Raw genomic sequence first — 15,045 nt, 5'->3', positions numbered from 1 at the left:
AAGAGAGAGATAGAGGTGGGGGGAGAGAGGGAGGGAGAGGGAGGATAGAAAATAAGACTGTTTCTGTCCATATCTCTGCTACATGGTCCTGGAGTTTAAATGCCAAGAAGTCTAGAATGTACGACTGATGGCTTCTTGTAATGAATTAAAATGTATGTTTGTTTGTTTGTTTGTTTGTTTTTGTGGCTGTGGCTGTGGGGATTGAACCTGAACCCAGGGGCTTTCTACCTCTACACCCCAGCCCTATTGTTCTTTTAATTTTGAAAAGGGTCTCCCTAGGTTGATGAGAGTCTCACTACTTGCTGAGGCTGGCCTAGAACCTGCAATCCTCCTGTCTCAGCCTCCCAAGTGTTGGCATTAAAAGTGAGCACTGCCGCGCCTGACTGAGATTGTGTTTTGACAGGCAGAAAGGAGAATACTTTTCTTATCTGTAAACCAAGAAACGATGTCTGCCTCATAAGTTTGCATTCATGATTAGATAAATACTATTTGTAAGACTGGCACAGAATGCACCCTTGAACTTCCCCCTTCTGTCCCTCTCCCTTTGTTCATTCAGTAAGTGCTCGGGAGCCATCAAGGCGCTGGGAGCACAGCGGTGAGGGCTAAACCGTCAGCTTCCTCCTCCTGCGCGGTAGAGGCACCTCTAATCTGCAGTCGCCCTAGTCCTCTGAGCAGAGTGGAAGCCGCCCATGAATGGCTCATGACTTTCATGCCACCCCTCCAAAAAACAACTGCCGCCCTTCCGTCCGTCCTGAGCAGCCGAGGCAGGGGGTGGCCGCTCTGCGTTAGGTTTCATCCAGTGCTGGCGCTCTGTGGTCTCTGCCGTGGTCCAGGTACCAAACCAGCCAGCCAGGTGGTCCTCCCCATCTAGCCTGAATCACACTGCCATCAAAGGTACCGAGTCTACAGCAATGCATAAGAAGATGAAAGAAGTGTGTGTGTGTGTGTGTGTGTGTGTGTGTGTGTGTGTGTGTGTTACTAGAGATGGAACCCAGGGCCATTCTATCTCCAAGCTATACCCCCAGCTAATGCCCTATTTTTTATTTTGAAATAGGGTCTCACTGAGTTGCAAAGGGCCTCACTAAGTAGCAGCTGAGACTGTCTGTGAACTACGATCCTCCTGTCTCAACCTCCCAAATGCTGGAATTATAGGCTTGCGCCACCACGTCCAGCTTTGGGGAAAAAAATGTTTTTTTTTTTTTCCAATGTGCTAAGAATAGAACCCAGGGGCATTCTACTGAGCTACCTCACCAGCCTTTAATTTTTCTATTGGAAACAGGGTCTTGCTAGGTTCCTGAGAGTCTTGTAAGTTGCTGAGGCTGCCCTGGAACCTGCAATCCTCCTGTCTCAGCCTCCCAAGCACTGGAATTACAGTCATGCACCAACATGCCCGACTAGAAAGAACTTGTAAAACTTTAAACACTCAAAATAGAATATTTCCCTTTTCACTTCTTTTTTTTTTTCTTTATAAATGTCTTGACCCAAAGAAGATAAGGAAATGGAGTTAATACATTTTACATTTAAGGATTAAAGGTGACTCAGAAAAAATGCCTTCCAAACTTGTTCCTAACAAGTTGAGAAGAAATGGAAACAGGCCAAGGACACAGGACGCAAGCGTGTGCCACCACCATCAGACTTTCCAAACCTGGGGCCTCCTCTCCCAAGTCCCCAGTCTAGTCCAAGTAGCCGTCCAGCAGCCAGCAGGGAAATGACGCCTCTCCTCCTCGCACCCCACCTCCAAACAAGGAGGCTAGAAATACCTCTGAAAAGAAGTCAAATGATACTCCGCAGAATTTTAAAAAATTCTGGACAAGAAAAGTAAAAATTGATGGAAAAAGCAAGATTATGTAAAGACATGTGGCAGGCAGATGTTGGATCAAAAGGTATTATATGTGCCATATAAAATGTGAATATGGTAATAGAAAGATTAATTCTATTGCTAATTAAAAAGAAACCTGGTCACCAAGCAGTATGCTTCAAAATGTTATTAATGAGTATATGTGTGTCCGTGTGTGACTAAGGGTGTGTATACTTGCTCATAAATAAATGAAAAATTTAAAAAGTCATTCATAGCTGGGCGTGTTGGCTTACACTTGTAATCCCAGTACTTGGGAGGCTGAGACAGGAGGATCACAGGTTCGCAGCCAGCCTCAGCTACTTAGCGAGGCCCTCTGCAACGAAGTTGAATGCCCCTGGGTTCCATCCCTTGTACTGCCAAAAGAAAAAAAAAAAAAAGTCATTCATAAAATAAAGGCATTAGTTGGCTCTGACTCTCCTCCATCTGTTATTTGCAGAGTGGCCACCTCAAAACCTACTAATTGTTTTCTATTTGCAAAATGATTCATCTCCGTGAGGAGTGGATGGAGACTGGACACTCGGTGATCCTGTCCACCCTCCCCTGCAGACATCACATCACTAAGCCCGTGACTCAGGCTGCAGTATGATTGCTACCCTTTGAAGACGTTTACAGATTGCTTGATGAATACTGGCTCGGAAATCCGAGTGAATATCAAGATGAAACCATCCGCACCAACGGTGTTAGAGACGGTTCTCTGTCCTCACTTATACTCTGACTCATTGGTTCTAAGGCCTTAGTGGTTTTAACCACTCCTGAAACTGATTATCAATTCTAGCCAGAAAGACTGGTACACATTCAATAGCTTAAAAAAACTTCAACAATAAAACATGATTTATTTTTTATTATTATTATTTTTTTTTGCAGGTCAGGAGATGGAACCCAGGGGCATTCTACCTCCAAGCTACACTCTCTGCCCTATTTTTTATTTTTTATTTTGAAACAGGGTCTCACTGAGTCATGGAGGGCCTCACTAAGTAGCTGACACTGTCCGTGAACCACAATCCTCCTGTCTCAGCCTCCCAAATGCTGGGATTACAAGCGTGCACCACCACGCCTGGCTTACATGATTCTAACAAGTGATTTTGTCTTATTTTCTAGCTTCCATGCAATAATGAGAAAGGTGTTTGCAAAAGAAGAACCGTAGTTAGACAGCTGCTGTTCAGAAGTGCAATTGCCGAGGTCCGCATCATCACCTCGAGCTGCAGATTTTACAGGGATGTCTGCAAGGAGCTAGCTCGTCTGGCAGATGCAGATTAAGCCTCTTTGTGGGTTTCAAACTGCATCCACTCAGGAGCGGCGGCCTGGGGTGAGCAAACTGAGTCTCAGACCGTCAGAACTGAGAGCAAAGAACCGCTGGCTAAGAGTGTGTACGTTGAGGCTTGGGAGGCCGAGACAGGAAGATCACAGGTTTGAGGCCAATCACAGCAATTTAAATTAGACAAAAGGGGGGTGTAGCTCAGAGGTAGAATGCCCCTGGGTTTGATACCCAGTGCCGATAAAAAAAAAAAAAAAAAAATTCTTACCAGCCAGGGATTTCCAATTGAACTAGAGGACATGAAATTAAAAATATAGCATGCTATTAGAGAGAATTCAGACAGCACCAAGAAAGGACGAGGAGGTGCAAGGGGGCAAGAGAGACGCTGGGCTGGGAGCTGCTTGTGGCGGAGCAGGAGAGACGGACAGCTCTGGCTGGAGGCCTCGCCTGTGGAGGGCAGAGGGAGAAGGAGCCCCAGCGAGGGCTGGAGGGGAGGGAAGCGCCGTGGCTCCTGGACTGGGCGCAGGTTTAACTTAACAAACATCCCCTGAGCGCTCACCTGGGTGGGACAAACCCAGAGAACACACGCTGGGCACCATCTACCTGGAGCCATCCCAGCTTAAGGGACAGGCACAGAAGCAACTATGACCAAAAGCACCCAGTTCTACGGCAGAAGCAGATCCAAGCACCCTGGCGAAACATTCATTCTCCCCGGGAAGGTAGGAGAAAAGGGTCACAGGGAGGACTGTTGTGTTGGCTCTGAAAGGGTTTTTCCAGAGAAAAGGGAGTTGGAAGGTAGGAGCGAGAGAGGATGTGGGGAGAGGAAGGATTCTTCCCCAAAGGCGGCCAGCCAAGGACACACCGAGCGCTGTGCATCAGACCAACGTCGATGGTAACAAGATGGAGTAGAGTGTGCAGAATTCAGCCCAGGGATGCTGGAAAGGCCTGGGTAGAGCCTGAGAGAAGAGGAAACGGGAACAGCATCCAGAGAGCGGGTGAAAAAGAACCCCTGGGGCCTGGAGACACACACAGGAAGCAGAGGAAAAGGGCGTCCAAGACAACTGGCTTGGGAGACTCCAAGCAGGGATGTGGTAGGAAGGGGCGCCGGCTCTCAAGGCCACCCGGGGTCCGCCTGGACTCGCTGGACTGTGCCCCCCAAGCGGCAGGCAGCACTGAGAGGGCGCAGGACTATCTGCCAAAGAAACTGGAGAAGGTATGCAAAAGGAAGTCCAGGCCAGGAGCCAGGCATGGTGGTGCATTCTTGTCATCCCAGCATTGCGGAGGTTGAGACGGGAGGATCGCGGTTCGCAGACAGCCTCAGCTACTTAGTGAGGCCCTCTGCAACTCAGTGAGACCCTGTTTCAAAATAAAGAATAAAAAAAAAATAGGGCAGGGGGTGTAGTTGGAGGTTAAATGCCCCTGGTTGGTTTCATCCCCAGTACCGCAAAAAAGTCCAGACCAAAGACAGCAGATGTGGGTGCAGGAGGAGAGCAAAAGGAGACCAGAAGAGGCGGCACCCGCACAGGAGCCCCGGCGTATGGAGAGCCACTGAACGCTCGGGAAGTCAGGGCAGGGCGCTCGGAGGAGGCTGGCAATGGAGGAGACCATGAGACTGAGCGGGGAAAGGAGCGCGTCCTCAGAAGGCGGGAGCAGAATGCAGAGAAAAAACAAACACGATGCCGGGCGTGGTGGCGCACGCTTGTAATCCCTACGCTTGGGAGGCGGAGACAGGAGGATCGCGCAGGTTCGAAGCCAGCTGCGCTGGCGTAAGAGACCCTGTTTCAAAAATATAAAATAGGTCTAGGAGTGTAGCCCGGAGGTAGAAGGGCTTTCAGGAACCCAGTACCACCAAAAAAAAAAAAAAAAAAAAAAAAAAAAAAAAAAAAAAAAAAACCACGAGAAAAGAAGATGAGGTAAAAGAAAGCAGAGGTCTCTAGGGTTTCCATGAAAGAAACAGTAAGGTCCGTTCAACACGCCTGGTGTCGTAGAGGACACGGAAAATCCTTAACCACTCTTTAAAGAAACCGGAAACCTAATAGACCTCTCAACTTCCTGAAAAATGGTTCAACTTTTTATAGGTCATCCTAAGAAAAGCCAATAGTTGACCTCTTACTGGGATTGGAAAATTGACCTGGTATTAATTTGCAAAATGTAAAAAGCAGTCAGTGCCTGGGTGCTGTGCAGGCATCAGCCATGGAGGAGAGGTAGCTGTTACACTGCGAAGCTCCCCTCCCTCTCTCTTCCCTTTGCTCTAATGATAGCCTATAGTAAGAATATAAATTCAGGTCTTTAGCCTTAAAAGCCCTGGAGACAATTGAGGCTTTAGCCATAAAAATATATCGAGGCAATCAGCACCTGTGTTTACCTCCTCTCCTTTGAGACTTGGCCTGCGTATAGGAAAGGCTAACTCTGTGTGCTTCAAAGCACTCATAGTTGATGGGCCAGTACAGCCTGATACAAGAGGTAAAAGCAGGTTGGATGATTGACCCCTGCACTTAGTAAACGCACTGTCCAGAGAAAAAGAGGCACCACCTGGCCAAAAGTAAATAAATAAATAAGTTACTAATTGTCTTGGTAATGCTGATAAGAACGTACCAATAAGAAAACTGCATTTAAGGGCCAGGGTCAGAGAGGAGGGCAGAGTTCTATTTTCAGGCTCTCCAGTGTGTCTTCCAGGCACGGTGCTCTTCTTCTCTTCCCTTTCTATTTCCTACTGACTTTGTAATAAAGACTCCTTGAAGCTGCACCAAGCTGTGCATTAGTTTTAATTTTCCAATTCAACAAATTCTAGTTGAATGGAGGAAAAGCGCCCACAGCGCCATTAAACTGCAACAGCATCCAGGATTCCATACATTTTCAGAATATGACTTTTTCATATACATTTATTTTCAGTAAAAGACCGGCCACATGTTTAAGCATGTGCATACTATAACAAGAGGCCTAGAAGTCTCCGCCGAGCTCTGTGCACTGTATGGCCCAGGAGCAGTCAGTTCCCCGGCAGGTGCAAGGAATTTTTCAATCATCAGCCAACATTCAGGGAACACGTCCCGAGGTACTGACCCAGTACCTGAAGGATGTTATGCACATGGAGACATGACAGATCTGATCTTAAGGTGCCAGTCTCTTCTTGCAGTGACGGAGTTCTGAGCAGAGAATAGTTCACTCACAAGACAACCCAGGTATCATCTCTACAAATTTCTTTATAAAAATAAAAAACCAGCTGGGTGTCATGGTGCACACTTGCATAAAATAACCTTTTTTGTGTTATTGTTTAATTATAAATGTTCACTATAAATTAATATTTAGCTTCATTATAAACCAAGCTGTCATCATGCCTTTCAATGTTTCAGTTTTACCTAGACGTGGAGCACTTAATATTCACATAGTTTCTCTTTATTTTTAATCTTCACCTGTGAACTTTTCACTTTAGAATTCTTTTGGCCAAGTCAACTTAGAAGTTAATTTGGGGAAGTCAATAGCCCTTTGAAAATAAATACACACACACACACACACACACACACACACACACACCCCACATCCACTGCAGACTTCTGTACAACACACACACACACACACACACACACACACTGCAGACTTCTGTACATGAGTAAGCATGATGCAATTCTGCACTGTGTGTGGAAGAGTGGCAGAGGTCAGCAGGGATGAGACAGAGGTTAAACACTGAGCACTGGCTGTCCGCTGCCTCTGGGCCCTCCAAATTTCTTTACAAATATCCGGCCGGCCAGTCTGGTTTCTAAGAACCACAGTCTATGGCTCGAGGGGCGGTGCCTCATGTTTTTCATCCCCTCCCAAGTTCCTGTCCCTATTAATAATCTAGTGTAGGGGGCTCCTTATCCACAAGAGAGAGAGAGAGAGAGAGAGAGAGAGAGAGAGAGAGAGAGAGAGAGAGAGAGAGAGAAAGATAAGCCAGAGCTGACCCTACGGAGGCTCTAGCAAGGAAGACTGAGACCATGGGGCCATGGTCGTTTTTTTCTAATGGTACCCCTCACGGTGTACATCAACAAGCACTATTCTGAATACTTTTGCAAGAAAACAAACATTAACTAGTTACAGAGTGCTGACAATAACATGACTTAAGTATAAGACCAGGTCCCTGGTTTCAGAGTACAGAAAATAATTGGCTCAAAACCAAAACAAAGTGCACTTGTTTGGACAGAAAATGCCACTGAGGTTAAGACTCATGCCCAAATGTGCACACTGGCCTGCTCCATTCTGTGGTCACAGACTCTTAGCCCAAGCCAGCCTTCTCAAAGATGGGCTGTCCTGGAATAAAGGGGCCCAAAGGGTGTTCGGAGGATCAGCAAACGCTAGAATTGGAAAAGTAGGCAAGGAGCCTGTGTCATTGCCATGTGGCTACAGGAGCCTCCTGTGGTCTGGAAGCAGGGCTTCCAACAAAGGCTTTGAGGGTCTCCTGGAGCGACTCCTCAGCGTCAGTCTACAGGGTGAACAGAGCCCAGTTCTGCTTATGATGTATCAAGAATGGTTCCTGTAAGCTGGGTGTGGTAGCACACACTTATAATCCCAGCATTTGGGAGGCTAAGATGGGAGGATTGTGGTTCACAGACAGCTTCAGCTACTTAGCAAGGCCCTTTGCAACTCAACGAGACTCTGTTTCAAAAAAAAAAAAAAAAAAAAAAAGACTAAAGAAATAGGGCTGGGGTGTAGCTCGGAGGTCCGCCGCCCCTGTGTTCCATCCCCAGCACCACACACACAAAAAGAATGGTTCTTGCTTGGTTGTATTACATCTGTAGCACTTTTTTTCAAACTGAAGTTTAAAAATAATTCATGTACCATGGCATCATAAATCCAAAAGAGAATACTTAGAAGCCGATTGTTCGGCCACGCCAAAGTCTCCTTACACAATGGCCGTCTCATGAACACCGCGAGCGCCCTGGGGCACGTCACCAGGGACCCTGCTGTTCTAGGCTGCAACCGCTTGGCAGCAGCTCCCTCTAGGGCTCCCAAGGTGTGGTAATATCTGTGACTCATGAATTGTCCTTTCATGGCTGTGCCGATTCCATGGATTCCAGCATGAAATAAACTCTTGGTTTCTGACTTCATGTGTTTACTGCTTACAAGTAGCATTACAGGAAATATCGTGTTTATTAAGGTAAATTAGTGGGGTTCCTTTGCCAGATATTACCAAAGAAGGTGAGGGCAGAGGATCTGGTATCACTAAAAGGCTCCATTGACATGAAGAAGAGGCCAGATGGTTTCACCCTGAGCCCAGGAACACAGCCTGAAGCAACCCTGACCTGCTACAAACCCCTCAGAGGGCAGGGCGGGCTAGCTCAGCCTCCAGGAGCTGGCAAGCCTAAGCAACAGGGGTCACAGGGCATGCTCTGGGACTGGACAGAATGGAGAAAGGGCAGCGTGGAGGCAGAACAAGGCAAAGGGCTGGTGGGCCAGAAGCCGAGCCAGGCCGGGTGTGGTAGTGCACTCCTGTAAGCCGAGACAGGAGGATCGCAGGTTCAAGGCCAGCCTCAGCAACTTCACAAGGTCCTCAGAAACTTAGCAAGGCTCTGTTTCACAATAAAAAATATAAATAAAGCCGGGTGTGGTGGTACATACTTGTAATTAAGCTCAGCTCCCAGTATTTGGAAGGCTGAGACAGGAGGATAGCAGGTTCATAGCCAGCCTCAACTACTTAGGGCCTCCACAACTTAGTGAGACTCTATTTTAAAATAAAGAATAAAAATGGGTCTGTGTGTGTAGCTCAGTTGTAGAATGTGCCTGGGTTCAACCCTCAATATCACAAAAATAAATAAATAAATAAAATGGGTATAGCATACCTCTGAGTTCAATCCCCAGTACAAAAACAAACAAACAAAACCCAAAACTCTGCCAGGAAGGTGAGTTCCCAGACAGACATCTACAGAATGAGATCAATGAACCAGGGTCTCAGTGTGAGCTTCATACATTTTTGTTTTTACGACTGATGTCGCACAGAACGCATAGGCATCTAGAAGCAGGAGCTGAGGCTGACTAGGTTCCCATCCTGTTTCACGCAGAGGAGCAGGATCCCGGCCTCTCCAAGGACCCTCCACCCACAGAAGTGTGCCCCACTGCATTTGGGAGTCTGAGACGGAGGATCGCGGTTTACCGACAGCCTGAGCTACTACTTAGGCCCTTTGCAACTCAGTGAGACCGTGTTTCAAAATAAAAAATAGGGCTGGGGGTGATGCTTGGAGGTAGAGTGCCCCTGGGTTCCATCCCCAGTACTGAAAAAAAAAAAAAAAAGTGTGACCAGTGGTCAGCCACCTCCCGCGAGGAGCCCGAGGGCAGAGGCAGCGCTTATAACCACCTTCCTCCTTCCCTCCGTAAGAACATCTGGAGCGGATTTGGGATTAGCGCGCCCCTCGGCAGCACACGCTTCACTTGGACTCCATCACGTGTGGGACGTGCTGCTGGGGATTTAATGTTCTGAGTTTTGCATGGCTCCCTGCTTCAGAGCCTGCGTGAAAACTGCATTCCCAGGCGTGCAGAGCAGGCAGCCAAGCTGAGGCAGGCAGCGTGCAGTGTGGGGGGACAGAGGTGGAAACACATCTTGCTTCTACCAAGATGCACATCACACAGAGACTGTTCCAGGACAGTGGGCCTTTTCGAGGTTACGCATCTCCAAGGAGCACCCAGGGACGGAGGCCGGCGGCCCCGGCAGCCCTGCGGAGCTGGAAGGGCGCTGTTACGTGGTCTCCGCTTACCTCCCTACCAGAAAGTAGCCCCTCTTCCCCCACTCCTGGACAGGCTGTCTCTCCTCTGCTACACCCCACCTACCCAGCACCCCGCCGTGTAAACCAGTCTCCAGAGCATCCCTCTCCAACTCCACTGAAACGACACACGTTATTTAATTCACGTGAACTGCTAATATGTGAAAGCGGCTGGGCTCTGCCACCCAGAGTTACTTGCATTCTAGAAGACGTTGGCAGAAAGCGTCCTGCCGAGGGGCTAAATCTCCAGGGGAAGCTTTCACATCACTCAGGCCGAAGAGTGCAAGGGCAAGGAGTGAGGCCACAGGCTCAAGGTCTCAAACAAGTTCAGGTGCTAAGCCACAGTTCAGGCAGCTGTGCTTAGTGGGCACTCGGTCTCCAGGCTGGCCGGGTGGTTTTGCTTGGGGAGCACTGTCCAGGGGATGCTGCTGGTCATTCCCTGTGTTCCCCTATCTTTCCCATCAGTCTCTTCCGCAGGTCAAGTTATCAATGTACGTTCCACAGTGAGGAAAACACTGTAAGCCTATGCCCCGCTAGGACTTCACAGACATGACCTAGGTATGCAGTCTTGCCAATCTATTACCTGGTCAAGGTACCCCTTAAAAAGTCTATATAAGTCGGGATGAATTGTCATGTTCTTAACTTTTAACGTCTTGTTCTTGGCTTGGCATAGAGTTGGCAGGGTTCTCAACCTCAGCCCTAATTACATTTGAGGCCAGACACTTTGGGGGGGCACCCCCCTGCCGGGGAAGCTTACCAGTACCCCTTGTCTCTCCTCCTTGCCAGGAGCACCCTTCCAGCTCATGACAATTAAAAATTGCCCCATGCCCCCTGGGGGTTGAAACCACTCTCCTTTCAGAACCACTGAGTTCAACCAAAATTATGAAAACCCGATCCACAGTTGGAAGGAAAGTCAACAGCTGTGTTCAGAAAGGCAGTGATGTGGTCCTCACTCAAGAACTGTCCCATCCCGAGCCTCTGAAGCCTGTATCCTCAAGGAAAATGATTCAGCAACTGATAGAAAAAAAGAAAAAAGAAAAACTCTCCCAATAAACCTCAAACAGGAACCTAACTGGAGAATTTTTCTGTTACCATGCTTTTTCAACAACAGTTTGTGGTACTGGAAAAAGATGAAATTAATGGACTCACAGATGCACCTGCCCTAGCCAGGAGCCAGCCTGGCAGACAGCTGTGAAGCACTTCAGAGATACATTTAGTGCAATGTTCTCAGACACCTGAACAGAGATGGCGCTAGCCCGTAGACTAGATTACAAGCCTCTTTTCAGCTTTACTGGGCAAAGTGGTTAAGCTTTTTAACTATGGCAGACCTTTACAAATTACAGACCTGCATCTTCTGCTGGCTGCTATTTGGAAGCAGTAAAGACTCAGCTATGCTAATTTGCAGTTGGATAGAAGCAGGAGGGAAGCTCTGGTGTGCTGGAATGCAGAAGTAACAATGGCAGAAAACAGTAACACTGTATAATGTACTGCTCATGCTCTGAGACACTGCACTAGTGTATTAATATGCATAATTTTGACAGTCCATGAGCTAATCATTTAATTATAAAGAAGGGCCAGCAATTGTAGAAGGGCAATTCCCATTCCCAGGTGAACTCCTATGGAGTGGAGCAGTTCCTGGCTTCCTCCTGCTCTGCAGAGTGAATAGAATACCCCTAGCATCCCAAGACTAGAGGGAACTCCTGGGGAGAGGAGGACCAGGTGCTCTTTGATCCAGACAAATAGAGGACCAGAGGGTCTACCAGAAGCCCATAAAGGAAGGGAGGCCAGAAACAGTTCTCAAAGTGATGTTTTACCCACTTCAGGGCGACAGACTAAAATATATTCTGGCCCTCTCTCTCTCACCCCACGCCAGCCAGCTTCCTGCCCTTTGCTGCCTCTTTCCTGTACACCCACAGCTCTCCAGTGGTGGTACCCAATTAGCATCACCTGGGAACTCCGAAAGGGCAAATGTTCAAAGCCGGCGCAGGCCAGCCGCTGCGAGAACAGGGTCCAGGCAGCGTTATAACAATGCCCCAGGTGATTCTGGTCGCATCCCCAAAGCTCACTGATTGAGGCCACAGCGTATTTTTTTTTTTTTAACAAAGCTAGGTGTAATTACTTCATTTCAAACTCCTGCAAGGCAGGCTTTGCCCCAGTTCAGGGAGGCAGCAACTGGCCTTGGAGTTAAGCACTGCCGGAGGTCCCAAAGCTGGGCGCTGCGAGTTGGGTTTGGCGCTTTGCACCACTGAACCAAAGCTCTGTGGCACCTCTTTTTACAAAGTCTGGGTTTGTTTTTTGTTGGTCTGTTTTTGTTTTTGGCTTTCGGCTTCCATCAATAGTAATTTTTTAAAAATCGCAGTGGGCTGGTGAGAGTCCAGTGCCAGATGCCTCGGGTCTTACGGAGTCAGAATTAAGGGCAGGATTGTGCAAAGGAGCTTTTCCAATAAAGAACTCTCAGTTCTGCGCGGGCCCCTGTCTTTGGGCACTGGGGACTCCGGAGCGCACCTGGGCGCATCTGCACCCCACACCCCTTATCCCGCACCCCTTACCCTGCATCCTGCACCCCACACCCCTTATCCCGCACCCCTTATCCGGCACCCCTTACCCTGCACCCCGCACCCCGCACCCCGCACCCGCCTTCCCTCCTCCCCGCGCCACAGGTGGCGGCCGCCGGGACCGACACTCACCGTGGGGGTCGCTCTTCTCGCGGACCCCGTCCACGCGGCCATCCGGGTGGATGCGCAGAAAGAAGCCCCCGTTCTTGCAGTAGAGCCTCTTGGGGTCCTTGAAGTGGCCGGGCGGGAAGGCGGCGCCGGCCTCGGGCAGCGCGGGCAGCGAGGTGATGCTGCCCGCGGCCATGGTCCCCCCGCGGCCCCGCCGGGGCGCCCGAGCCGCCGCGCCCCGGCCCCGGCCCCGCCCGCGGCCCCGGCCCTCCAGCCTCCCGGCGGCGGCGCCGGCCTCGGCCCCGGCCCGGCCTCCGCTCCCGGCCTCCGGGCCCCGCGCTGGGACGAAGGCTGCGGCCGCGTCTGCCCCGCGCCCGCCGAGGTCAACGCTGCATCCCCGGCCCCGCCCGCCCGGCCCGGCCCGGCCCAGCTCAGCTCAGCTCTGCTCTGCTCAGATCTGCTCGGCTCAGCCCAGCTCAGCTCAGCCCAGCTCAGCTCAGCCCAGCTCTGCTCGGCTTGGCTCGGCTCGGCTCGTCCCAGCCCAGCTCAGCCCAGCTCAGCTCAGCTCAGCTCAGCTCAGCGGCCCGGCCCGGCCCAGCGCGCTCGGCCAAGGCACGCACGCGCCCTGAGCTCGCCCCCACCCCGAGATCACCCCGCCCCGCACCCCGAGATCGCGCCGGCCCGGCCCAGGAACCAGCTCTGACCCGGCCCCTAAAAGTTTAAACGCAACTCTCCCCCCATCCCCTCCCGCCCGCGCCCTGCCGCGCAGAAGCTCCTTCCACCCGGAGGGCGGAGGGTCGGAAGGAGGGGAGGATTCTGGCCCGGTTCGGAAACTCCCCCATCTCCAGAAGAGGAGACGCGGGGAGAGCGGCGCAGACCCGGGCCGGGGGAGGGTCCGCTTCCCCTAAGCGCATCTCCCACTTGCCCCGCTGGCCTGTGCCTGGCTGAAGTTTTGTAGGCTAGAAAATGACTTTCTCAAAATCCCAGACTACGAAATGCCAGCTTAAGCACACCTTGGTGGTATTCAGTGGCATGGATCGGGTATTAGATACGCGTACCCGAAAACGTGCACACACGGGGTGTCTGCGGTGTGCAAAGCTCGGTGGACGCCATGGGCAAGGGCAGCTTGGCGGGTCTTCGCTGGCCGGGGGGGGAGCGGGACGGGCAGCGGGCACGACACGAAGCCGCGAAGACTGCGGCGCTGTCGGACAGGGCCACAGCTGGCAGGGTGTGGGCGCACAGCCTCGGCCCCTCCCTGCCTGCAGCCCCAGCCCTCCAAGAAGGCCTGCGGCCATGTGCATTTGTAGGACCTGAAGTCAGAGGGTGAGAGGAGCGGAGCATACTCTAGATAGATGGATGGACAGATACAGACATGTAGGTAGGTAGGTAGGTAGGTAGGTAGGTATTCATGCTATAGGTATATGCATACCTAGACATATATAGATAGCTAGTTAGGGATATACAGAGATAGATATTCATGCTATACGCATATGCGTAGACATAGATAGGCATAGATATGTAGATATTTATGCTAGGTTCATGTCTGAGGCCCCTAGAATCAACGACAGGTGAGCAAGAGAAAAATATACTAGTTTATTTAATACACATTTGATATATGTGGCACAGGACTTCTGGGAAATCCAGACCCAACTATCTGGGGCCACCTGTTTTATGCTAGGTTTGCTGGAGAGAGGGCAGACGTGGAGAGCCAGGCCTGTGCACTGTGAACTGGGGTGTGGACCCAGAGTCCTGTTCGCTTAGAGCGCTGGGCCCCGTGTCTTTGGAGAGAAGGCTGTTCCCCTGTGGGTGAAGGAGGGCATTTCTCCACAGAGGGTCTTCTGACTTGCTCGGGAGAAGGGTGGGGGCGAGGGTGATCTATCTCCTACCTCTGCTGTCTTCTCAGATGCCAAGGTGCCATGTTTGGGGGTGGAATATCCTGAACGCCATCCGTTTTCTGATTTCTGCCTCCAAATGGACTGCCTCCACCGGCACTGAAACTCCAAGGAGACAGCGCCCTCTGGCCAGCATCTGCAGGGTCCTGGGGGCTACTTGCTGTGTGGGACTGGCTTGTCCGCAGCACCCACGCAGCGCCTGCGTGCTCCCAAATCAAGGGACCAAGTCCAGGCACAGCGTGGCTTACAACTGGATTCGGAGTGGAGGGGGACAGCAGAAATGGGTCGTGTGCGTGGGCCAGGGGGTTATGGAACTCCATACCTCTTTTTATTTTTGTACTGAGGACTGACCCCAAGGACATTCGACCTCCAAACTACACTCCCAATCCTTTTTATTTATTCTTTTTATCTTGAAACACGATCTAAGTTGCTGAGGCTGAACTTGAACCTGCTAAACTCTTGTCTCAGCCTCCCAAGTACTGGATTACAAGCATGTACCACTGCGTCCGGCCTTTCCGCCTTACTTCCTCCTCTTTTTTTCCCTCTCTCTTTTTTCCTTTTTTCTTCATTTCCTCCTTTTCTCTCTTTCTCTCTCTCTCTCTCTCTCTCTCTCTCTCTCTCTCTCTCTCTCTCCTCTTTTTCCTGGAGA

General features: G+C 50.4%; 1 protein-coding gene across 1 annotated transcript in view; it reads right to left on the bottom strand.

Annotated features, from left to right (window-relative positions):
* FGF2 (fibroblast growth factor 2) overlaps nt 1–12,700 on the bottom strand; it is a gene marked incomplete at both ends in the record, with an annotated part of 46,964 nt that extends 34,264 nt beyond the window's left edge. Inside the window, one exon of the mRNA XM_080696970.1 lies at nt 12,529–12,700. Within this exon, the coding sequence (XP_080553096.1) occupies nt 12,529–12,700 (172 nt within the window). The remainder of the gene's footprint in view (nt 1–12,528) is intronic.
* Between the last annotated feature and the right edge of the window lie 2,345 nt (nt 12,701–15,045).

The sequence above is a fragment of the Muscardinus avellanarius genome, assembly GCF_963383645.1.
Source record: "Muscardinus avellanarius genome assembly, chromosome: 6".
Lineage (NCBI taxonomy): Eukaryota > Metazoa > Chordata > Mammalia > Rodentia > Gliridae > Muscardinus > Muscardinus avellanarius.
Note: the sequence above shows the minus strand (reverse complement) of the source record. Positions and strands in the feature narration are given on the sequence as shown.